The sequence below is a fragment of the Camellia sinensis genome, chromosome 14 (genome assembly GCF_055761805.1).
Source record: "Camellia sinensis isolate YWXY chromosome 14, ASM5576180v1, whole genome shotgun sequence".
Taxonomy (NCBI): Eukaryota; Viridiplantae; Streptophyta; class Magnoliopsida; order Ericales; family Theaceae; genus Camellia; species Camellia sinensis.
Window position 1 is genome coordinate 81,403,086 of NC_138974.1, and position 24,101 is coordinate 81,427,186.

Below are 24,101 nucleotides of genomic sequence, written 5' to 3' on the forward strand. Positions count from 1 at the left end.
TACCTTCGAGAATTGGGGATGGGAAGTGTAATCTCCGACCCCGCCTGACCCGTTGCCATTTCTAATCAAAATAACACTAAAAAATAAAATAAGTTAAAATAATTAATAAAATAAAATGTCACATCAAATTTATAATCATTTTATTTTTCCTCTCACAAACTTCACGTAGAACTAAAAAAATGTTAATCCTCTTTCTAAACATAATTATTTTAAGCCTTCGTTTGACATATTGGCTTTTTTAGTTTTTTTTGCTAAAATAGTTATAAAAAAAATAGATTAAAAAGTCAATAAAATAAAATATCACATCCAAATCATATTATTTTATTTTTTTTTACAAAAATCAAAAAATCTACCTTAAATAAGACCTTTTAATCCTAAATTAAAATAATTAAAAAAATCAACTCACATCATCCCTAAAATAATTAAAAATTAAAATGACATATTAAAATAATCAACTTTCCGCCATGATAAGATTGAACATGTTCCCTGGGAAAATAGCACTCAGCAACAGAGAGAGAGAGATATGGATTACAGTCTAGCGGCACTGAAGCTGTTATGCGTACAGCTAAATAGCGCCCGCCAAACTCCGTCGCAATCCGCCATGAGCCTCGGCGGCATTCTCTTCCAACGCGCCTGGTTACAGGTCTCTCTCTCTCTCTCTCTCTCTCTCTCTTTCTTGCTTTATAACCCAACTCCGAATGCAGGGCGTTTTGGTCTCAATAGCCTCCGGCGACGGCGACGGAGGCGGAAGTTTCCTCCTGGATGACGGCACCGGCGTCATCGAACTCTCCCTCTCCCTCTCCGGAGACTTCCTTAACCTCCCCTGGAACTTAGGTCTGTCTTCTCCTCCACCCAATCGCCGCCTTCTACTCTCTCTCTCTCTCTCTCTCTCTCTCTCATTCTCATGCTTTCTTATATGTGCATATACAGGTATGTATGTAATGGTTGTTGGAGGGTTTTTTGTCCGCACTGCTGAAATCCCCATTATTAAGGTAAACAAAACCCAAAAAAAAAAAAAAACAGTTTCACCTTCCTCCTTTTTCTCTTCCTCTTTTTATGTGCAATTGTGATGGATGTGTATGTATGGTGGATTTAAACAGAGTTCAATTATCAATAATTTGATTTAAGTTCAATTCAATGACTATATAAGGCCATGTTTGTTTGGGTGAACATGAGCTTGAGATTGGATTAATAGTCCAATAAGGCTATATTTGTTTGGGTGGACATGAACTTCGATTGGACTAATAGTCCAATAAAATTATTAATTCGATATTTGGTTAAACAATTAAAACATGAACTAACAATCCAGCCAGATATGGTATTCGTTATATGATGGACTATTCAGTCATACAGAGGAAGTGGAATATAAATTAGAGAACTAAGTCAAAGTCTAGACTATTATTCTTCCTTATAATTCTAACTCAATCCAAACAAAAGATATGATACACAATCTAAAGGATTCGTAGTCGTAGGACTATTAATCATGAGAATGCTAATCCAACCTAATCCAGTTCGCCCAAACAAACATGGCCAAAATTATTAATTCGATATTTGATTAAACAATTGAAGTATGGACTAACAATCCATTCGGATATGATATCCTACATGTAGGGACGGCAATTTGAAACCGGCCCGACGGGGACCCGACCCCCCGACCCCGATCACAATGGTTTTTTTCTGAAAAATATCCCCGTGGGGACGGGGATGGTATTTGAAATTAAATTCCCGATTAGTTTCGAGACGGGGACGGGGATAGCTTTCACAGCCCCGGACCCGGCCCGTCCCCGTCCCCGTCCCCGTCCCCGATTTTCTCCCCGAAATAAAATTACTATAATACCCCTGTCTATATATATTACTATAATCCCCGTCCCCTTCCTCACACAATCACACAAACACACAGCTTCATTCGCGTGAGAGAGAGAGAGAGAGAGAAGAAAGTCACAGCTTCCTCACACACTGATCTCCTTCGCTGCCGTCCTCCGCCGATCTAATAGCACCGCTCCTCCACCGCCCTCCTTAACTCTCTCACTCGTATCTTCTCTCTCGACTCTCTCACTGTCTTCACTCTCTCGTTCTCACCTTTCACTCTCTCAACTCTCTCGTTCTTCTCTCTCTCTCTCTCTCAACTCTCTCACAGTCACGGGGACATCACCACCACCACCGCTGGCCCCGCCACAGCCACCGTCACCGTCGATCTCGCCAACACCGTCGATCTGTTAGATCTGTCCTCTCTCTCTCTCTCTGATCTGATGTTGTTGTTGTTGATCTGTACTCAGATCTGTGTTGTTCAGAATAATTTTTTTTAATTTGTTTAATTATATGTATTGTTCAAAATTGATCTGTACTCAGATCTGGTTTGTTAATTTGTGATATTATATTGATTAGTCAGTGTTTTGTTGAACAAAATTCGAAAAAAAAAAAAAAAAAAACCCGGGGATATTTCGGGGTCAGGGAAACCCGATCCCCGTTAGGGGACAGGGACGGAAGGGTGATGGGCTCCCCCGCCGGGGATCGGGGGCGGGGACGGGGATTTTGTAATCTTCGGGGATCGGGGACGGGGAGGGTGGTCCCCGGCCACGCCCCGGCCCGTTGCCATTCCTACCAACATGTGATGGACTATTCATTCCCACAGAGAAGGTGGGATAAAAATTGGAGGATTAAGCCAAAATCTAAACTATTAGTCCCTCCTTATAATCCTAACTTAATCCAAACATAGGATAGTAAATACAATCCAAAGGATTCGTAGTCCTAGGACTATTAGTCGTGGGAATGCTAATCCAATCTAACCCAGTCCGCCTAAACAAACATAGCCTAAGTTTATTATATCTATAGCTTATCAAATGGTGTGAGAGACCCAGGTGAATTGGGTAGGTATTTAGATAAAAGTTGGGAGATTGAAGGAAAATGTTCACTAGAACTTGCATTGATGTAAACTTATTTTGGGAAGGGTTGAATGAACATTATGTTTTGGAACTACCCTTTGTATGTTTTTCAAATGAAGGTTATGAAATTGTTGTTAGTATTATTAACATATGCATGAATTTGAGCTCGGTTTCCCATGGGGTATGAGATGTTTGATTAAATAACCATGAGAGTTTTTGTTTTTTTCCATTATGACTGATGTGGGCTGAGCAAATTGGAAAAAGCTAGCAGGTCCACCTTAAACCTTGGCTTCCACTTGAAAGTAAGGGGATTCGAACCCTGGCAGCAAGGAGAGGAGCAAACTCTCTTACCACTAGGGCGGTCACCTTGGTGGTTTAAAATTATTGTTACTATTAACATGTGCATGAATTGAGCTCTGCATCCTATGGGGTATGAGATGAATTGATTAAATAACCATCAGAGTCGAAGTTGTATCATTATAGTGGTATTACATTTTGTAGTAGTCTCTTTACTTTAGATAGTCTTGAGATTTATTAAAAATGTCAATACAGAGCAGATGTTTAATTTTGACACTTCCAATCCCTACTTTTTTTGACATCCTTGAGGTATTCAATGCTGCAGATGTTAGACAAGCATTTCTCAATTCTTCTTGAGATTTCTTTTATAATAATCTTGCTATATTCACTCTTAAGGAGCTAATTCCCTTTATTTGATTTTGTGGGAAATGTGGAATCCTTTATCAATTTCATGAGGAAATGCCCAGACAAACACTTTATTGTCTATTTAAATTTGTTGGATTAAAACAAGACTTGGAAGGTAGGATCAACATTAGGATTATTTGCTATAATGCACTGCCATGAGATTGAAATGCTTAAGCAGGTGCATCCAAAAGCATATAATTACATCTATTTCCTACACTAGTTATGTTTTTCTTTCTATTACATAAATAGTAGAGCACATAATGATATCGGATTTGTGACTTGAGAATGTGGGTAACAAGAATTATGTAGAGCACATAATGGTAGAAGGAACTTCCTAACACAATGCTTCAAGAATGAAGGTTTAAGCAATGTTTTTTGGTGAGTGCAGTAACAAATCTACACATTGGTGGTGGAAATGGAGCTAGTGACTTTCAAGAGTAAGCTCATAATGAAAAACAACTATATGTTTAACAGAATGTGGTGGTGAAATATAATTACAGCTGAAGAATACATCTAAAGGATATAGAAAGAACAATAAATGTAGGCATTTATTAGAGTTCTCTATGATTAATCGGCATTGTTCTTGATAATGTAAAGTTCTTGGAGGAGTAACCAGTGGTTATGGACATTGCTTAATAGCATTTTTTGTGGTATTGTTGTTCTCTTACAGTTTACTGAGGTTAATGTTGTGCACTTGAACGTCCTCAGGTTCACAAAATGGTTGACCTTTCACCATTTCCTGATCGAGAAGCAATGTGGTACTTAGAAGTTATGGAGGTATACAAACTTTTCTACCAACCCCTTTTCGAAGAATGATGATAGAAAGCAAGAGAGAGAGCTCATCTTGTCTTTTTTCTTCTAATTAAATGCAACAAAGTTTTGATTATGATACTCTCGATTCTATCTGGAATGTACAGGGAATTCCCATATTCTTATGTTCACATGGTTTATTTGGTTCAAATGAACACTGAATCCGATTTTAGTAGAAGGCAAAAGAATAGATCACTCTGTCTACCCAGCTGCTGTATATCAGATTATAGTTGGAATTTGAATTTTTCCCAAATTCAAATTAGGAGCCCTAGTGATAGGAGACAGAGGGTGGAAGGGCCCCAAATCTGTTTGTACTTTGTACTTTTTAATTGTGCAATTAATTCCTCTAACGAATTTCCAATTCACCAAAACCCAAATGAAAAAGAAAGATAAAATGGTCCATTTTATTTATTTTTTATTTTTATGGTGGAAAACTCCAACTGTCTCACCCTATTATCCACTTCAAGGATTAAAAGGTTAAATTTTTTGTGCAATTGTAATGTGGAACCTGAACAGCCTCAATTTCTCCATTTTAAGACCCTGTGCCAATTGATGAGTTGATATTTTCTCGTGCTATTATGGGTATAAAGAAATAGTTAACAGTTTTGTATCTCACATTCAGGACCCTTGAAAAACTCCATTAAATTCTCACTCAATCCCTCAATAGAATCACCATGGTAGTGTACTAGTTACACAAAAAAACTTTCCCTCAGGCCTTCAATTCCTTTTGTTTTCTTTTCATTTAAAAAAAAAAAAAAAGAAGAAGAAGAGTTACTTTCCACCTTCATGTAAGTACAGCAGCCTACACGGATGGCAAAACAAGAAAGGAGGGTGCGAGAGACAGGTCCCAAAATTATCAAATTCACAACTGGAAATTGAAGCAAAAACAATGGAAATTATGAGCTACAAAATGACCTCATATATTATAGTGAAACTATCATATCATCTAATATTCGCCTCAATTACATTACTGCAGCATTCCACAACATGAGTGAGGCCACCATCAATATGTAAACGATGACACAACTGACCTATCAGAATCGAAGCATGCAAGCTGATTTCAACATTTCTACCTCCTAGCTGATTACATTATTGCTGAAACCTCTGGATGATTTTTGATGCTACTTCCACCTAAGTATGGTCAGATCGATGCAGAAACCCTAACATCATACCTGCCCCCTTTGAATACTTGCAGCCATTACATGTAAAGATACACTTAATGATCCTTTAATTGGGCCTGCTTCATGCGAATCACATGTCACACTTCTATGATTCAAGATTTTGAAACTGGAAGAAAACATGAGAACGGCTTCTTACAATGTAGTCCTGGAAAATAAGTACACCTTTCTCAAGGAACCAGCCAATTCACTCAAATGATTTCAGCTTTATGTTCCAGAGAGCAAAGTACTCGAAAGCTCAAATAAAGTTCAAGGCAACACATTCAGAAAGCAGTATATAATGATGATAGTGAGGTGGCGGGGAGACATTTAGAGGATGAGATCAATCAATGATTCATGATCCTGCATTAGGTCTGCAAAAGTTGAACATCAGAATTTCAAGAACAATCATTAAAATGCCTTCCACAATAGTTTTGATTCATATGTCATATGAACATAGGTGCAATAGCAAACCAACAAACAAAAATGAAACAGTTAGGAACCACTTCCCATTTGAACCCTTTTACAGTGACTAAACTACAATAGACATCAAAGATAACTTGAATATAACCCGATGAAGCACAAACTAGACTGACATGCAAGGGTTAGTACTGTCCTATGGTTTCACAAGGCACAAAGTGACTTTCAGAATGATGCTCATGACCATTGAGTAGCCATTAGTCAGTTTGGCACAAAGGTGTAGGCATTGTGCCCTCTATTCGACTTGCTGGCACACTCACAAGCACACACGAGTGACATCTCCATACATTAGACATCTCTGCCTTGTAGCACAATTTTTATCTTGTCAAACGAAAAATGTTCACGGGCTTGGAAGGACTTTCATAGGCATTCAATGTGTAGGGTTTCTCTATAGAAGTCGTTCTTGTCAGTAAAACTAATCTTGAAAAATGACAGTGCAGGATAACAAGACTTAGATGGTTATGGCTAGATTAGACTTTGGTAAAGCCCAAGTGACATACAGGCTATACCCACTGCATGAAAAGTCAAACCATGATGCTTGGGTAATGTTGCCATTTCTTAATCAAAGTAAATTGGATCAGATATAATTTAGTCTTGTTCCCAAGCAACTCTAAATACATAGAAGTCACTATGAATAATGTGACTATCAAAAATAGATAAATAAATAAAATGTAGACATGGTAATCCACCTCTGACACTGTCTTGATACAATGCTCTTAATGTGGTTGATGCATATGGTCATTGCCAGCAATGCTTCTGCCAATATAACTTAACAAAAGAAAAAGAGATGCTTCTAAAATATAATGGGTTTCATTCAGAAAAGAAAATATCTTCAAATATAAAATTATTGCGGATTTCTTCTCAACTTTCATCTCTAAAAGCTTTGTCTCATACAACTAGAGATAATATAGTACCTCGGTCTTTGATGCCTTAACTAGTTCTTTTCAAATTTGCATGAACTTGAAATGAACATTTTTAAATAAATAACACAAGTACACAATAAAAGTCCATTTTAACTTCTAAGAAATCTGAAGAAATGCCATGTAAAATTTCTTTAGCTCAACGGTTCACCATTCAAACATATGCCACAAACCAAGGGAGGGCCACATCAATACCTTATAAATGTGATTAATTCAGTTTAGTATACATGTTAGTTTAGCCCTTAATCATGCAGAAAACCTTCAATCTTATGTATCTAGAGACAGACAGCATTTGGCACATGTATATGGTTTATTTTATCCTACTACAAGATGAGCAGAAACAGTACTCTCTCTCAAATTTTAATCAAGAATCAATGACTTTTATGCATTATATCAAATATCTAAACGGTAATTAATAATGATGGAACCAACGCTTAAGGTAAATACTATCTTTTGTTTCTGCTGCAGTTGAAGTGCTAAATTGACATACAACATAATTCACTGCTGCAGTCAATGTTTTTTTCATTTCAGTTGATCAGTCATGCTCAGTGGATATATAAGATTTAAAACACTTCACTAAATAGGACTGCCACCTTGTGCCCATCAGTAAAAAGAAAAGGACTGTCACTTTGTGACTTCAGCCAGTGTTACCAAATTAAATTACGACATCCATAATCCATAATTTAGATAGTGTGGTCAAAAAATCTCAATCCTTTCTGCAAGGTGATACTAAAAACAATTACAAAATCCTTTAGCATATGAAGCTTAGGGTCAAAGGACGTGAATATTGAACAACCAATTACACAAGAAAAAAGAAAATTATAGCGTCAACACACTGATAATTAGGCAGCTAAACATGGTATTTTAAAAATTGGTAAACAACATGCATCCCAAATTATGAGTGACAGTAGTAGTACCCAAAAAAAAAGAAAAGAAGAAGCAGCTTACTGAGTATATTTGCGACAGCATTCCAACAATCCATCTACCATCCCTTCTTGTACATGACTATCCCCCATGATATTGCTTTCCTCAATAGAACCCTTTGAGTTAGTCCAACAGCTTAAAATATTGATAATCTTTCTCAGCTATTGCAGAGGTAAAAGGAAACAAGAAGAATGAAAGACCAAGTGAATGTTATGACAAAAATAAAGAGCCCCAAGACAGTGTATGGGTATATTACATTTCTACAACTGAATTCAATGGTATTGTTACTAGGGAAAGTTCAACTAACTCATATAAAAGGATACAGCTGTAGCTCTAGCACTTAATTTTGCACTGTCCTTGCAGTTGTCTAACTGTTGGTCAAGGAGCTCATCTTCAATGAGCTCTGATTTGCTAACAAAAACTGAAACATACTGATGCAGTGTTGATAAACTCATCTGACTTTCTTGAACTTGAACCAATAGTCTTCCAATAATGCTCCAAAGTGCACTTCTCGCTTCAATATCATCCGAAGCAAAAGGAAATACATCAAACAGGCCCTGTAAGAAAGACAAGTCTGGATGGATCTGACTGTCACTGCTTATTCTCAAACAATTTTGATGATGACAACACCAAATAAGTGAACTGGCAACACTATTGCAAGAGATTTTACTGATTGGAGCACTTTACCTGGTGATATCTCCAATGCTAGATCAGCTACATCAGTAAGTATATTAGCAATTAGAACAGCAGCAGTAACACAAGAGTTGGCAACCTGCAGAGAAAGATCCTACCATTTAAGTGCTTGCAAAATTTCAGTGCCATTCTTTCTTATCAAAGTATGAAAACAAAAGTCATATATGAAGTACTAGCTTCATAGAGTTGCTTTGTGACAACCATCTGTTTCACTCCCCTCTTTTCACATCACTCCCCAGCTGCATTTAACTTGAGGTGACTTCCACAATATTTTCATTTCTTTTTTTATTTCTTATTTTTGTTGATTAGCATATGTATTAGTATTAAAATAATAAAAATAAAATAAAAACAAGGTGATGAACCCTTCTACATAGGGACATATAAAAAAGTAAACTCGGGTTCATATGCAATGGACTATCAATACAAGGATTTGCACTCCCACATACCCACACGTATAATTAACTTAAAAACTTATTATTCAATGGCTGAACAGTGATCAACACTCCTTTAGAAGACAGACCTTTCACACCCTCCAGACTTGCACCACATCAGAGTGGAACCATAAGCCAGGCCTTCATTCTCCTCTTCAGAATGATACACCTCTCCCCAGCTACCTAAGAATCATCAACTGACAAAGAAAACAACCAAAAACACCAAAAGCTACCAGCTCAAGAGCCAAAAGTTCCCTCAAAAGCTCTCTCATGGTGCTACAATGGATAAACATGTGAACCGATATTCGCCTGACCACAAACATGCAACACTAATTCAGGACAGGATAACCTTCCTTTTTTCAATCAAATTATCAATATTAAGGAGCCAACTCACAACCCGAAAAAGCAACCGTATACCTTGACTTTCAAATCCCTTTCTAAGGAAATGAAGTGCCACTTGTACCCATCAGTATCTAATAATAGAATTTAATCATTTAACCACAAACTTTCAATTGCTAGCACTCTATCCAAAACTTGTAAGGGAAAAGAAAATGCAGAACGGCTTCAACACCTACACGGGAAAGTACTATAACTTTTTGCTAATTGAGAAATTTCTAAATATATTTCGAACAGAAGAGAAGCATTACAAGAAGCAGCCACATCATGACTGCTCGCCAAAAACTAATCATTTATTTAATTTAGCTTAGTGGTAAACTAATAATATATGATTCAGGTTCTTGAATTGTTGATCAATTGAAACTTTAACAAATCCGTAAATCATTAACCAGGAACGCGAATTAGAAACAGCACCAACTTGGATTTATAGAAAATCGACAAATTCATAGGCATACAAATGCAAAATCACAAACATGTTTAACATCTATATACCATACATAGGTAGATATATACATAAATACACATACATACATTTTCTGAAAAAAAAACTGCAACGTACCTCATGCAAATGCAAAATCACAAACATGTTTAACATCTATATACCATACATACGTAGATATATACATAAATACACATACATACATTTTCCGAAAAACTGCAATGTACCTCATGCAAATGCAAAATCACAAACATGTTTAACATCTATATACCATACATATGTAGATATATATACATAAATACACATACATACACTTTCCAAATAACTGCAATGTACCTCAATTTTGTCAGGGAATTTGACCAGGTCAATGAGTAGTTGAAAAAGTTCCTTGTTAGAACTGACTTCTTGTGAGTAATCATCAATGACAGAGAGAGCTTCAATTGACCGAAGAATTATATCAAGAACACAGTACCTGAAATTGCATATTGTTAAACATCAGGAAAAAAAGAAATATGATTCGTTACTAAGAAAGTTTTTTTTTTTTTTTTTTTTTGATAACCAGGTATCCGGCCTATTGGACCGACTCATCCAGGAGACTAATCCCACCGCCCACTTGCGAGGGTCACAATTAAAGCCAAGGCAAAGCCCTGTATTAGTTACTAAGAAAGTTAACATCTACAACTAGGTAGATGAGTTATCCCACCTAGAAAATCGTACCAAACTATTGTAGCACAATAGACCACACAATACAGATATACTAATTTTGGTACACATCTCTAACAAAACCCTTAATTCCTAAGACAGTTCCGTACTTTCTCTATTTTCCTTGGTGTAAAATCATGATTACATGCCATTATATACACAAATGCAGCCAGAAGCCCCTAGAATAGGACATGCCTTAGAAGTTAGAAATCAAGTTATTAGAGCAGAAGTGGTGGTCGAGAACATGTTAGGATAAATCAATTCTAATAATACATCTTCGTAATACACTACTATGCAATTCAATTAATTTGGAGGTGCAAACTTTCAAACTACAATTATAATGTTTGTTTTATCATGCAACATTTTGAATTTAAGTATACTAAACATTACATGAAGCTGTTTTGAAAACCAAAAATAAAGGATAAGTAATGAAAACAATATATTCAGGGCAGCTACATCAGCAAATAATTTAAGCCTAAGAAGCACAAACAGCCAACAAGGCAATCAAAGGTCAGACCGATGACTGATGAAACATCATTCTCTTTCAAATGTTAAAAGGATATTCATTCAAACCCACACGGTCACGGCCACCAGTGGTTGTGGAAATTGCAGAGTTTAAATATGGTTGCAATAACACCATAGACTGATAACTTGGGAAGTGCTTGCACAAAATATATGCAGCTCATAGTGGAAGGGAGATTTCAGCCTACATCGTATATATAAAGGCAAAACATCATCTTTACCTTTCAGGTACTCTTTCTCCTGATAATTTGCTTGTCTCAAAAGTTAAGAGATTAATCAGAAGACTTGGAAGACCCAACTGCATCAAACTTGGAAGTAGAGTAGCAACAACCTCCTGCTCACTTTCTAAGATGGCTAACAGTAGCCCCACACTCTGGTCAGAAAATAAATTCTATTTCAGAGTATTGAATACAATAATGATCAATAATTTCAATCCAGTCTTGCCAATAATAAGAAAAATTAGAACCATAAGGACACAAACATAGAGAAACGGACATAAACATAGAGAAACGATTACTGAAGTAATCCTAACTTCTTAATTTGATAGAAATGACAAATTTCAATAGCAAAAAATAGTAATACTAAATAAACAAAAAAGGGCAGCCTAGTGCACGATGCTCCTAGCACTACCGATTTTGAGAAGAGTCAAATGGACACAATCTTACCCTCGTATGCGGAGGAGTTGTTTCTGTGTTTAAGAAACTGTAACAATATTTATGATTATACCAATAATGGAACCCCTTTTAGCAATTCTCATCTCATTAATGACCATGAAAAGAAACTTCAACTAACTGCAGTTACACCCAACATCGTATTGGAGTCAATATAAAGCCAAAATTTTACGCAAAGACAGCAATTAATTTAACCAAAATATTCAAAAACGAACCTTCACCACACCATCTTCCAGTAGATCCCTTCATTTAAAAAATTAATCAATATTTCACCTCATTATTATATTCACTAAATATGACCTCATAGCTTTGATATAGACTACCAGATCATTGCTACAGAAAACTTTATGCAGAAGTTGAATAACAATATTTTCTCAGTCTGTTAACCCTTAAACCAAGCCCAGTGTTTGAATGTTTAATAGAAGACATCAAATCATTGCTAGTGAAAACTTTATGCAGAAGTTGAATAATAACACTTTCTCAGTCTGTTAACCCTTAAACCGAGCCAAATGTTTGGATGTGTAAACAAAAGGATGAAAAGAATTGTTTTGACTTACCTATGAATGAGGTAGAGCCTTGTATTTATAATAAAACAATATTACAAAATAGGAAACGAACAAAATAGGAAACGACGATAAAAAAGACATTAAATCTATGATTGACACAATCACAGATTTTATACACACTACCATAATTACAATCGTCACTATTTCCTAATTTAACACTACCATAATTATAATATCACTATTTCCTAATTCCAACACTCCCCCTCAAGCTGATGTGAAGATATTCAATAAACGCAACTTGCCGATAGACGATTGGAGTAATATTGGGCCTACAGACTTGGTGAACATATCTGCTAACTGCTGAGAAGAAGAGGCAAAGGATGGTCTCACAATACCAATCTGAACCTTCTCTTGAATGAAATGTATATCAACCTCTATATGCTTAGTACGCTCATGTAGAACAGAATCAAAAGACAGCATAATAGCAGACTTATTGTCTCAAAACAAAGACGCAAGAACAGTCTCCTCAAATCCCAACTCTGCCAAAAATAGAACGTAGCCATAGAATCTCACAAGTGCCTTGTGCCATAGCCCTAAACTCAACTTCTGCAGAAGACCTAGAAACAGCTGTTTGCTTCTTACTTTTCCATGATATAAGATGATCACTATAGAAAGTACAAAAGCCAAAAGTAGAACGCCTATCCATTCTAAATCCTGCATAGTCAACATCAGTAAAACAAGAGAGTCCAGATTGAGGATCAGCTTTGAAGAACAATCCCAAGCCAGGAGAGGTCTTCAAATATCTCAAGATGTGATGAACCACATCAAAATGTTCTGCACAAGGTGCATGCATGAATTGGCTAACCACACTAACCGCAAATGTCAAGTCAGGTCTAGAATTAGTCAGATAGATGAGATGCCCAACAAGATGCTAATATATGCCTGGGTTCTCCAGTAATTCGTCAAAATTTGATGTAAGCTTGACATTGGGATTCATAGGAGTAGAAGCAGGTTTACACCCCAACATACCAGTATCCTTAAGTAAGTCAAGAGTGTGCTTCCTTTGAGATAAGGAGATTCCTTACCGTGAGCAAGCCACCTCAATCCCTAGAAAATACTTGAGATTTCCCAACTCCTTAATATCAAAGATGTGTCCCAAATCCTGTTTTACTTGATCAATGCCTATAGAGTCATCACCGGTGAGAATGATATCATCCACGTAAACCAACAAGACTATACACTGACCTGTAGAATTACGACGGATGAAGCACGTATGGTCTGAATGGCACTAAACAAAGCTCATGGAGATGATGACTGAGCTGAAACGACTAAACCAAGCTTGTGGAGACTGCTTCAAGCCATACAAAGACTTGCGCAGTCGACATACTTTCCCCGAATACTCCCCCTCAGCTCGAAAACCAAGAGGAGGGGCCATATAAATCGTCTCAAGAAGATCCCCATGTAGAAAGGCATTCTTGACATTAAGCTGATGAAGGGGCCAAGAATAGGATGCGGCAAGAGAGATGAGTAGACGAACAGATGTAAGCTTGGCAACAGGGGCAAAGGTTGCACCAAAATCCTTGCCAGGAACTTGAGTAAAGCCCTTGGCCACTAAGCGGGCCTTATAACAGTCAATGGAACCATCAGGTAAGTACTTAATAGCAAAGATCCATTTGCAACCCACGATACTCTTGGTAAAAGTACCAAATCCCAAGGATAATTGTGTTCTAAAGTTGCCATTTTAGTCTGCATGGCCGCCACCCATTTTGGATTCTGAAGGGCCTCAGACATAGACCGAGGAATAGACTTGGACTCAAGCCTGCCAAGGAAAGAATGATATAAGTCTGAAACCCTGGCATATGAGAGAAACTGGGAAATGGGATGATCAATACTACACAAATAACCCCAACGGTTGGGTGGATGTCGATCCCGAGGAGGATTAAAACGAAGAAGGGAAGGAGATGTATGTAAAGGGGAAGAATTACCTGACCCAAGAGCCGAAGAGGTAGCAGGAGGGGGCTGAGAATGAGGGCAGCGAGAGTATACCTGTAAGGGAGGCGAAGGAGGCAAAGGTGGAGGATGAAGGGGGGGACAACCTCGTCTAAAATGGGGACCGGGCGAACACTCGGAGTATCTGAAGGGGAAACCTGTAAAGGGGGGTTAGGACTAAAAAAAAAGAAGATCCACACAAAAGTAACATCCAAAGTGTGGTGAAAATGATGAGACACAGGATCAAAACATCTATATACTTTAGATATGAAGGAATATCCCAAAAAGATATAACGAATAGACTTGTCATCTAACTTAGTGCGAGTGGGACGGCGGTCCTAAACAAAACATGTACACCCAAAAATACGAGGTAAAAGAGGAAAAAGTATAGTATTAGGCATAAGAATATGGAATGGGGTAAGGCCATGTAACACACGACTAGGAGTCCTATTAATGAGATAGATAGCAGTAAGAACAGCCATATGCCAATAAGACTTGGGCACACACATACCACAAAGAAGACAACATACGACAGATATAATATGACGGTTTTTACGTTCAGCCACACCATTTGTTCAGAGGTCCGAGGACATGTAAGTTGTTGAAGAATACCCGTTCAATTAAGGTGGGAACGAAACTCGTTGGAGATGTATTCCCCACCATTATCAGAGTGGATGTTCGTAACAACTATATGAAATTGTGTCTTAACCATTTGCAAAAACTGAATGAATATAGGAAACACATCAGGCTTGCGGCAAAGTAAATAAAAGCAAGTGCACCTAGTGTGATCATCAATAAAAGTCACATAATAACGATGACCCGAAAAAGCAAAAACAAGAGAGGGGTCCCAAACATCAGAATGAATAAGGTCAAAAGCACTAGGGGCCCGTGTCATATGAGGTATATAACTAGTACGGATATGTTTAGACAACTCACAAGTAACACAATGAAATTTAGAATCTTGCAAGCTTTATTTAGTAAAAAGAAAAGTTGACATAAATATTAAAAGTTAACATGACCCATACGAGATAACTCTAAAGTTTAAACAGAAAAAACACAAGATATAGAAGTAGGCAAAATAAACGCCTGAAAACTGGCTAAAGTCGAAGGCTGGTCCAGTGGATCCCCAAAGTAATATAGCCCGTCGTGCTCATATCCCCTGCCAAAAATCCTCTATGAACTCAGGTCTTGTAAAAGACATGAAGAAGGAAAGAAGATAACAGTGCAGTTAAAGGTTTTGGCAAGACGACTAACAGATAAAGGATTATAAGCAAACTTGGAAACATGCAACACAAAAGATAAAGTGATAGTAGGGGATAAAGACAAAACATCCTAATGTTGGACAAAAGAGCAAGAACTATCAACAAGACACACAGATGAGGCAACAATTGTGGGTTCAGGAAAGGAAAGAAAAGAAAACTCACCAGTCATATGATCAGTAGCCCCAAAATCGAGAATACATGAAGGACTAGCAGACCAAACATGGAAAGCAGTAGAAGTACCTATAGCAAGGGTGGCAGTACAGGAGGATGGACCAAGAGAACCAGTGGTGAGAGACCCAAGTTGAGCCTGAAGCTGACCAATCTGAGTCTGTAACTGCTATAGATTAGGGACATTAGGAGGCTCAGAAGCAGGAGTAACTTCCACCAAAGTAGCAGTGTGAGCAGAGCCAGAACCATGTGGAGCAGGACCACGGGGACAGAAGGGCGTCGCCTCAACTTATGATGAAGTTTGACATGTCCAGGCACACCACAATGATGACAAGTAACAAAACCGGTGGAACTTCGAGAACTAGAACTCGCAGCAAGAGCCATCTGATCTGCTAAAACTGGAGGAACTGAAGAAACACTAGGCTGAACCAATCGTTGGCGACACTAATCACTGTCAATAGTTGCAAAAGCTTCATAAAGAGATGGCATGGGTGATGTGTTTAGAATCTGAATTCGAAGAGATTCAAATTCAGAGTTTAAACCCATGAGAAACTGATAAGTATGCTGTCGGGTAAACCTCTTGGATACAAGGGAGGCGGCTGCTGATGGAAGGTCAGTCAAAGGCTCATATTGAGCAAGTTCCTCCCAACGAGCCTAAAGATATCCAAAGAATTCAACGACCAAAAAGGCCAAGAGAGGACTGAGAGGCCCGGGTATGATTGTGAGCATCATTGTGAGCATGAGCGTACATTTGTGACAATGCCAGCCACAAACTTGAAACTGTATCGCAATAAAGGAACATATGACAAAACTGATAAGCTCAAAGATACGGGCATCATTGTAAGCATGAGCACACATTTGTGACAATGCCTGCCACAAACTCGAAACTGTATCGCAATAAAGGAACATATGATAAATCCGATCTTCCATGGAATTGAACATCCATCCCAATATAGTGCAATTATCGATATCCCACTAAGCACGTATAGGGGCTGTCGCAGTTGGCGGGGTAACAATAGATAAAAGCCAATGGGCATTCCCCTTTCCCCCAAGATAGAGTTTAAGGGAACGGCTCCAAACAGTAAAAAATTTCCCATTCAACACCACACTCGTAATATGATGAACAGAAGTATGATGAGAAAAAGAAAAATCAAAACCAACAGGAATAGGTTTGGTGGTTACATCAAAAAAGACAATAAGAGATGGCTCGGTCATGGTGGAAGAATAGGGGCTAAAAAACACACAAAATCACAGCAACAATGGCTGAAATAATGCAAGAAGCCGGGAAAAACTCCATGGCTTATCCAAATAAATGCTACCGAACAAATCTGGTAGCCCAATGAATCAACAGGACAGAAAAAAGGTGCCTAAAACATCAACACAACACCCCAAGAATGGGAAAAGGGACCCAGACCACCCTAGAGGGTAGCCGAAGCACACAGGACCAGAACAAAGTCTGGTCAACAGCAAATAGAGCCTCTGCAAGAGTGTAAGAGACCTGCCGAGGGAAAAACAGGGAATAAGAAGCACTGTTGGGTGGTCTAGAAGGTGTGGGTAGGGCTGTCGGTGGCTGAGAGAGGAAAAAGAAGGCTAGCCGTGGTGATAGATGGGACTGGGTAGTGCCGACAGAGGGAGAGGAGGGCTAGGGTGGCCGATCTTTGGCTCTGATACCAAAAAGGATGAAAAGAATTATTTTGGCTTACCTATGAATGAGGTAGAGCCTTATATTTATAATGAAACAATATTATAAAATAAGAAATGAACAAAATAGGAAACGAAGATAAAAAAGATATTAAATCTGTGATTGACACAATCACAAATTTTATACACAATACCATCATTACAATATTCACTATTTCCTAATTCAACACTACCATAACTATAATATCACTATTTCCTAATTCCAACATAAACTAGAATCCTAGCAATATTTTCAAGAGGATTGGTGTCGGTATTTTAATGTTTACATAAAATAGGTCAAGAACTCATATTTATAAGAACTAGATCATCAGCCCAAAAAGACAAAATGAAGATACAAGTGTCAAGTCAATCATCCAGATGGCACTCTTTCCAATTTTTCTCTTCCCATCTACTCACTGAACTTAACTTGAAGGAATGTTTGACTTTTCCTCTTGAATCTTCTCCCATGAAAATATTTTACAACTTCATTTCACCTATCCTTAACTCTTTTTTTAAAAATAATAATAATAACAAAACCGCCTATTTCATCATAGGATGCTGAGTTTTACATTACAAAGACAATGCCTGAATGAAACAATGATTGGTGTTTAATCCCTAAATAACCTCACTTTTCAAGTTACATGAAACCACCTCTTTTCCTTGCAAGTTGCCACCATCCCTATAGAATTTTGCCAAGAGATTTTACATACCCGATAAAAAAACAAAAGTATCACCAACAAACTCCTTGATGAAATCCAATCTTGGATGTTGTTTTTCAACCAGACTTTCAATATGCCATGTGTAGTTTGAACAAATTACAAGTAAAACTAAAGTTAGTTTTTTTTTTTTTTCACTATATCGGAAAAGAAAAAAAATAATAATAATAAAAATAAATAAATAAAATAAATAAAGTTAGTTGACTCACTTGATTAACACATATTCTAAAGGAACCACTTTGTTGCCTTAGTCAATATCTGAAAGGCACAAGAGTCAAGGGCATGAGGATTCCACTACCCACTAATAATGAGATAAACTGAAAGTTTTGTTTTCACTAGACAACTGTAAAGCATGCTTCTAGGCACAGAATTTCAGGGAAAGTAAGGCAGAAGATGCCATAAGAGTAGTGAACTGAAATGACAAGATCAAAATGTAGATCATTAACAAAGGGGGTGTTTCTATATATTGTTAGGCAAAGTAAGGGGTGTTACATTTATTTCAAAAACGTAAGAGGGCATCTTTAAAAACTCAATAGGTGTTAGTGTAATTTCTCTTAAATTTACTTGCACTTTACATTCTGATGCATTTTAACAGATTTGTTAACATACTAGGATTATTTCATTCCTACTCCAACTATGACTGACTTAAAATATGAAATTTTGATCCTTTTGAATAATAAGACTGTTTTAAACCTAATAAAGACTAAATAGAAGACCCAATAACATAATTTCAACCAATAAAAAAACCCATAGGTGACCCCTATAGCCTATGTCAGCAATTTATTAAATTACAAAATATCTCTAATTACTAAAACTTAATAGAAAGTCATTAACTTTATCCAACAGCATTCTAATATATAAATTACATGAAACCCTAGGAATACTTCATGAAGTTTTGCCCTTTTCTTATCACCATGTTCGTCATCATTAAGACAATGCACTTTTTTTTTTGATCGGCAAAGAAAAATTTCATTAACAGCATGAAATTAAAGGTACAGGAACATCATTAAGACAATGCACTGATGTGGAAAAGTTAATACAGTCACCCTCACACAGACACGTCATTTGTAATGCCAAACTGTCAAGAAAAAAAAATTGAGTCGAATATTGTTTGCTACCTTTTCTATAAGCTGTGGATTTAAGGTGTTTTCTGCAACCCATAAAACACGGGATAGAATATTTTCCGGATGCAATGTTTTAGCCCAAGTAACACATCCACTACCTTGAAGTCCCAAAGTTAATACCCTGTCAAAATACTCAATGTAAGAAAAAAATTATTGTAGATCATAAAATGAGAGCCAAATATGATGCTACTTATCAACCATACATCATGTACTTTATCATGGAAACCTTTAAGACGGTCGTAAAGGAACAACAAATTCATTTGTGTATTACCGGTAAGCTTCACATAGGCAAGGGGTATCATCTAAAAACAACTGATCAACAATTACTTCAATCAGTCCATCTGTAGAGGCTATGTGTTTGCGAGGCACCTCATGGCATGCAAGGTTTCCAATTATTCCAAGGATAATTTCCTGAAAGGAAGCAAAGATAAATCTTAAGACAGCCACTTCAGCACATTAGTTCTTTGAAGATGATCTTGAGCAGCTTTAATTTCATATGATACAAGACAAAAGGACCAAAGGTTAGGTGTGTACCCAATCTTTCCCCTCCCAAACACACATTAATGTGTACTAATTGGGCATTGTTTTTTTTTTACAAGACAAAGGACCTATTACAAATTACCAACAGCACAGAAATGCAGCTTACTGTGACACGAGCAGGTTGAGGAACCATTAGATTTTCCAAAAGCACTTCAAGGACAAGGTTTTGCACCTGCATAGCAATTGAAAACACAGGGTCAATTAAGACACCAAATTAGAGGTTAAAACTGTGGGAGCAATGGTAGATAGAGGTTTGTAGATTATAGCCAAAACAAAATACAAGTTGCACTCCAACACCAGTTGTAACCACACACATTCATTCTTTGGCCCGTGCATAAAATAGTTTTATCTAATTAATGTTAGGTGCTTTCTGAGAGAGAGAGAGAGAGAGGTATGTCACATTACAAAAGTTAAGAATATCACCGGCGAATACCAACCATCTTCCTCATAGTGCCAAAACTGGCCCAGCCTTAAATGAGACTAGCCTCGTTTGGGAACAGGCTAATTTAGTAACTTTTTGGCTATTTGGCTAAAAAGGTAGGTAAAAAAAACTTGTATGTTTGGGATGACTTTTTGGCTAATTACGAAAAGATGTGCAAAAAGTAGAGAGAAAAGAGAATCTTTGACTTTTTGGTATGGGTTGTTGGCTTTTTAGCTAATTTAGTAACTTTTTGGCTAATTGGCTAAAATAGCCTCTTGCCAAACGAGGCCTAAAGCTAGCAAATTAGCAATTGTAATCTTGCTTTTTAAATTGCATGACTCTTCAGATTTAGTGTCTTATAAGAATTATTTCCATAAACAAATCAAATAAAAGTCAGATTCCATGAATAGCCAACTCAACAAATAGATCAGATACCAGAAACCTCTCCTGGAAGTTTATATGTAGTGATGCACAAATCCGTTCGAAATAAAAAAAGAACATGAAGCAGGTGTAACACAAAACCACAAACCATGAAATCGGCATGTGTTTTACTAGCTGCAAGGTCCCACAAAACACATCCACACTCTTCCCAAGCATGTTCTCCCACTGATCCACCCTCTTTTTCATGTAATCCATCATCTCCTCCATCATGATCAGTAAGTTCAGCAGTTTCCATCGCCTCAATTTCATTGCATTGATCATTCAGAACACCATTCCGGGACAGCAAGACCCCACTTTCATCCCTTCCATCAGCTTTTGATCCTTGAGAAGATGCATCATAAGCATCAACTTCAGGAGATTTATTACCATTCCTGCCATCTGGTGGTAGAAGTTTCCGTATTAAGGATATTATATAACTAGGATCAACTGTTGTTGAGATGTCAAAAAACTGCATGATAAAATTAAAAACCTCAGTATAAGCAGCCAAAATGAACGTCCATACAGAAGAATAGCTAAAGGACTTGGAAATAAATGTTATATACAGGTAAAGTTGGTATTTTCTGTACACGTATCTATGTTCTTATCATCTATACATTATGATTTGCATAACCAAAGTGTAATGAGAAGGAAGAACGAACTTTAAGAACTACTGCTAGTTTGTAGTTCAGATTGTAGACTCTGACCATGGCTGCTTTTCAACATCAGCTAAGTGGGATGCATAAGTGGCTGACACATCTATTTAACCAACAAAATAATCAATAATTTGATAGTATAAAGGACTGTTTGGGAAAAGTCTCAAAACTAGTTTTATTGGTTATACACTTGGTCTAAACTATTTGGACATAAGTTTGGCAACTGTGGGCAGGCCAAATTTCTCTGAATATGGGGTCATTCGCGGGAAGTGAGTATATGGATCTTGCGAGTGATATCTCGCCAAACCCCTTGAGCCCATGGTCCATAAAGTCCGAATAAGCCCACTTAGACCAAGGATTCATATTAACCAAATAGCCTTAATTTCCAAAACACACAAGTTATTGGATAATTTCCCGATAGCTAGTTCACAATGCATCCATTTGAATCAATTAACCACAAAGGCTAATAATGAAGACCGGAGGGCCAATTATATTCAATTATAAGGCCTTGCCCACCGCGGTGTGATCTAATCTCTTCATCCAGGTCCTGTCAGATTATCCAAACTGTTTACAGAGAAAAACTAGTTCAAGTTTATTTTGAAATGGACCTGCTAGCCAGAGTTGGCACTGAACCAAATTGGTCCAAGTTTTTTCGATTCCCAAATACCATAACACAACATATTTGTCAAGGAACAGCATGACTTTGAATATTGATATTCTATTTAATAGACAAATTAATTCCTCCAGGAAGTATCAACATCACAGGCCTCATCTATACATGGAATAAAGTGGACTCTAATAATATTAAAAATAAAAAAAAAATAAACAGTAACCCTAGTTCTAGGATTTCCTGAACTTATCACTCCGGACTAATTGCTCTATAGGCTTGATTAAAATTGGAAAAATGTAGTCACAGGACATATACATATATGTAAGAGACTCAATTTGACCTCATCAGAAGGGGCGGTAGGGTGGTGAGCTGGTTCGTGGTTTCCATCTTCTCCTTCTTCTTCTTCTTGTTGTTGTTCATCAATGGCTGATTCTGATTGTATCGACATGAATAAGCTGTGATTATGCGATGCAATTTGCCGTTTAGGATTGGTTGCGAAAGGTTAGCTAAGATGCTTCTGATTTTACACTTTCCCGCAATTTTCCCAATTTTTCAGTCTGTTTGGATGCTGAGAAGTGGAAAGAAAATGGAGAAAATATCAAATCAATGGTAAAATAGGGTTTCTTTTATACTAGCTAGCAAATCTCCCGGCAAAAAAAAATAATAATAAAATAACTCACAAAATTTAATACTATTTTTATAAATTTCATAACATTTTTAACTAGGGGTGAGCAGCGGATATATCGATTCGTCAAAATTGACCGAACCAAACCGATCCACCGCATTTTGGACGGATGCGTGATGACGAGCGAACGATTGTAGATTGATTTTCTCCAATCCGCCGATCTAGCGGACGGATGGCGGATTTGAGATTCCTTTGGTCACAACCGAACCGCCAAACCGCGAGCACCTCTAGTAATTTATAAAACTTTGTGTTTTCAATTTGTTTAAATATTCTATTTGTGTTTTCAATTAAAAAATAGTTTAAATATTTTGTTGAAAAAAAGTTTTCAACTTGAATATCTTTTTTGAATTGAAAAAAATAAACGTATTATTTATCTATATTTTTAATTTTTAAATCTATCTCTAAAAATAATAAATAGAAAATATGATATATGTTGGTTGGTTTTTGTTTTCAAAAACAAATATAGACTCTGTTCATGGTTTTGGTAGTTTGAATTGTTTTTATATTTTAAGAACCACGTATTATAATACTTTATGTGGATGAGGCATGCTGTGATTGTAGTATGTAGATGAGGCATGTAGTGATTGTGATATTCTAAAGTTTCAAACTTTCTTGCTTTGGATGAGGCATGCAGTGATTGTAATATTTTTTTATTCTTTTTTTTTTGTTGTTGATGAAGTGCACAAGTTGAATTATGTTAAAAATTTATAAAATTTTAAATTGTAATATTTTTTTATTCTTTTTTTTTTGTTGTTGATGAAGTGCACAAGTTGAATTATGTTAAAAATTTATAAAATTTTAAACCGCCAAACCGATTCACATCCATCCGCCAAACCGCCAATCCGCTCAATCCACATCCGCCGGATTGGCGAACGGATGCAGATTGATTTTCTCCAATCCGCCAATCTGACGAACGGATGGTGGATTGGAGGTTCTGTGACCGCAACCAACCCGCGCCCACCTCTATTTTTAACTTTTACATTTTTTATCACATCTTCCTTATTAACAATTGCACTTGTTAATATTTGCTAGTTAATATTTGCTATATATATATATATATATGAAAAATAGTAAATATATATAATTTTTATATAAAAGCGTCATGCAAAATGTTATGATAATGACATTAACACAATTATGACTCATAATTATGTGTTTTTTTATTTTAGATTAAAGGTTATAAATAATCACATTATTCTGTAAATAATTATTGTTCTCAAATTCTATTTATATAGCATTACCCTATTATATATTTAACATCATAACTTTCACTATTTTACACTAGACAAATAGTTATTAAAAAAAAAAATTATTAAAATGTGCTCTTAGTTACCTTGGGAGGCTTAAAAAAAGTATGTCTCTAAAAAAATTCAAGCCACTGAGGTCGGGGATATGCAATTGTGCATCGATAGCAAAACAAATAGTGGAGTTGACGATAGCAGTTCACCTGTGGATGTTGATGGTGTGGACAACGTGAATAAGGTACAAATACTGCCTTTAATGCCCCACAAGTTCTGAATACCCAATTCATGCCCACATCAATAATGTGAATCAGTAATTTTACAATCATCTGTGTTGTATTGTACTAGTTATCAAAG

The 24,101-nt window shown here is 36.8% G+C and overlaps 2 protein-coding genes and 1 long non-coding RNA gene across 6 annotated transcripts; 1 reads left to right on the forward strand and 2 right to left on the reverse strand.

Annotated features, from left to right (window-relative positions):
* The first annotated feature begins 455 nt into the window (after window positions 1–455).
* Window positions 456–4,789, forward strand: LOC114279813 (recQ-mediated instability-like protein). Of its 3 annotated transcripts, none has more exons than XM_028222095.2 (5): window positions 456–643; window positions 705–834; window positions 931–992; window positions 4,255–4,361; window positions 4,502–4,789. In XM_028222095.2, the coding sequence occupies exons 1-4, from the start codon at window positions 524–526 to the stop codon at window positions 4,348–4,350; spliced, it is 408 nt and encodes a 135-aa protein (XP_028077896.2). In that variant the 5' UTR covers window positions 456–523; the 3' UTR covers window positions 4,351–4,361; window positions 4,502–4,789. The 3 variants fall into 3 exon arrangements, with proteins under 3 accessions (XP_028077896.2, XP_028077891.2, XP_028077895.2); XM_028222090.2 differs by having other exon boundaries at window positions 4,293–4,361; XM_028222094.2 differs by having other exon boundaries at window positions 4,255–4,545.
* Window positions 4,790–5,290: 501 nt separating this feature from the next.
* LOC114279812 (ARM repeat superfamily protein) lies at window positions 5,291–22,432 on the reverse strand. 2 transcript variants are annotated; one of them, XR_003635404.2, is made up of 12 exons: window positions 22,159–22,432; window positions 20,665–21,024; window positions 19,821–19,886; window positions 19,446–19,585; window positions 19,169–19,295; window positions 11,280–11,431; window positions 10,171–10,306; window positions 8,563–8,647; window positions 8,199–8,449; window positions 7,900–8,036; window positions 5,712–5,925; window positions 5,291–5,631 (listed from the first exon to the last, which is right to left on the reverse strand). XR_003635404.2 is itself a non-coding variant. In XM_028222089.2 (11 exons), the coding sequence occupies exons 1-11, from the start codon at window positions 22,264–22,266 to the stop codon at window positions 5,907–5,909; spliced, it is 1,581 nt and encodes a 526-aa protein (XP_028077890.2). In that variant the 5' UTR covers window positions 22,267–22,432; the 3' UTR covers window positions 5,291–5,906. The 2 variants fall into 2 exon arrangements, 1 of the variants encoding a protein (XP_028077890.2); XM_028222089.2 differs by having other exon boundaries at window positions 5,291–5,925.
* On the reverse strand, window positions 12,264–15,411 carry LOC145807773 (uncharacterized). Its single transcript, XR_014351143.1, has 2 exons — window positions 14,282–15,411; window positions 12,264–14,054 (listed from the first exon to the last, which is right to left on the reverse strand). It is a non-coding gene; the product is annotated as an uncharacterized LOC145807773 (long non-coding RNA).
* Window positions 22,433–24,101: the final 1,669 nt, after the last annotated feature.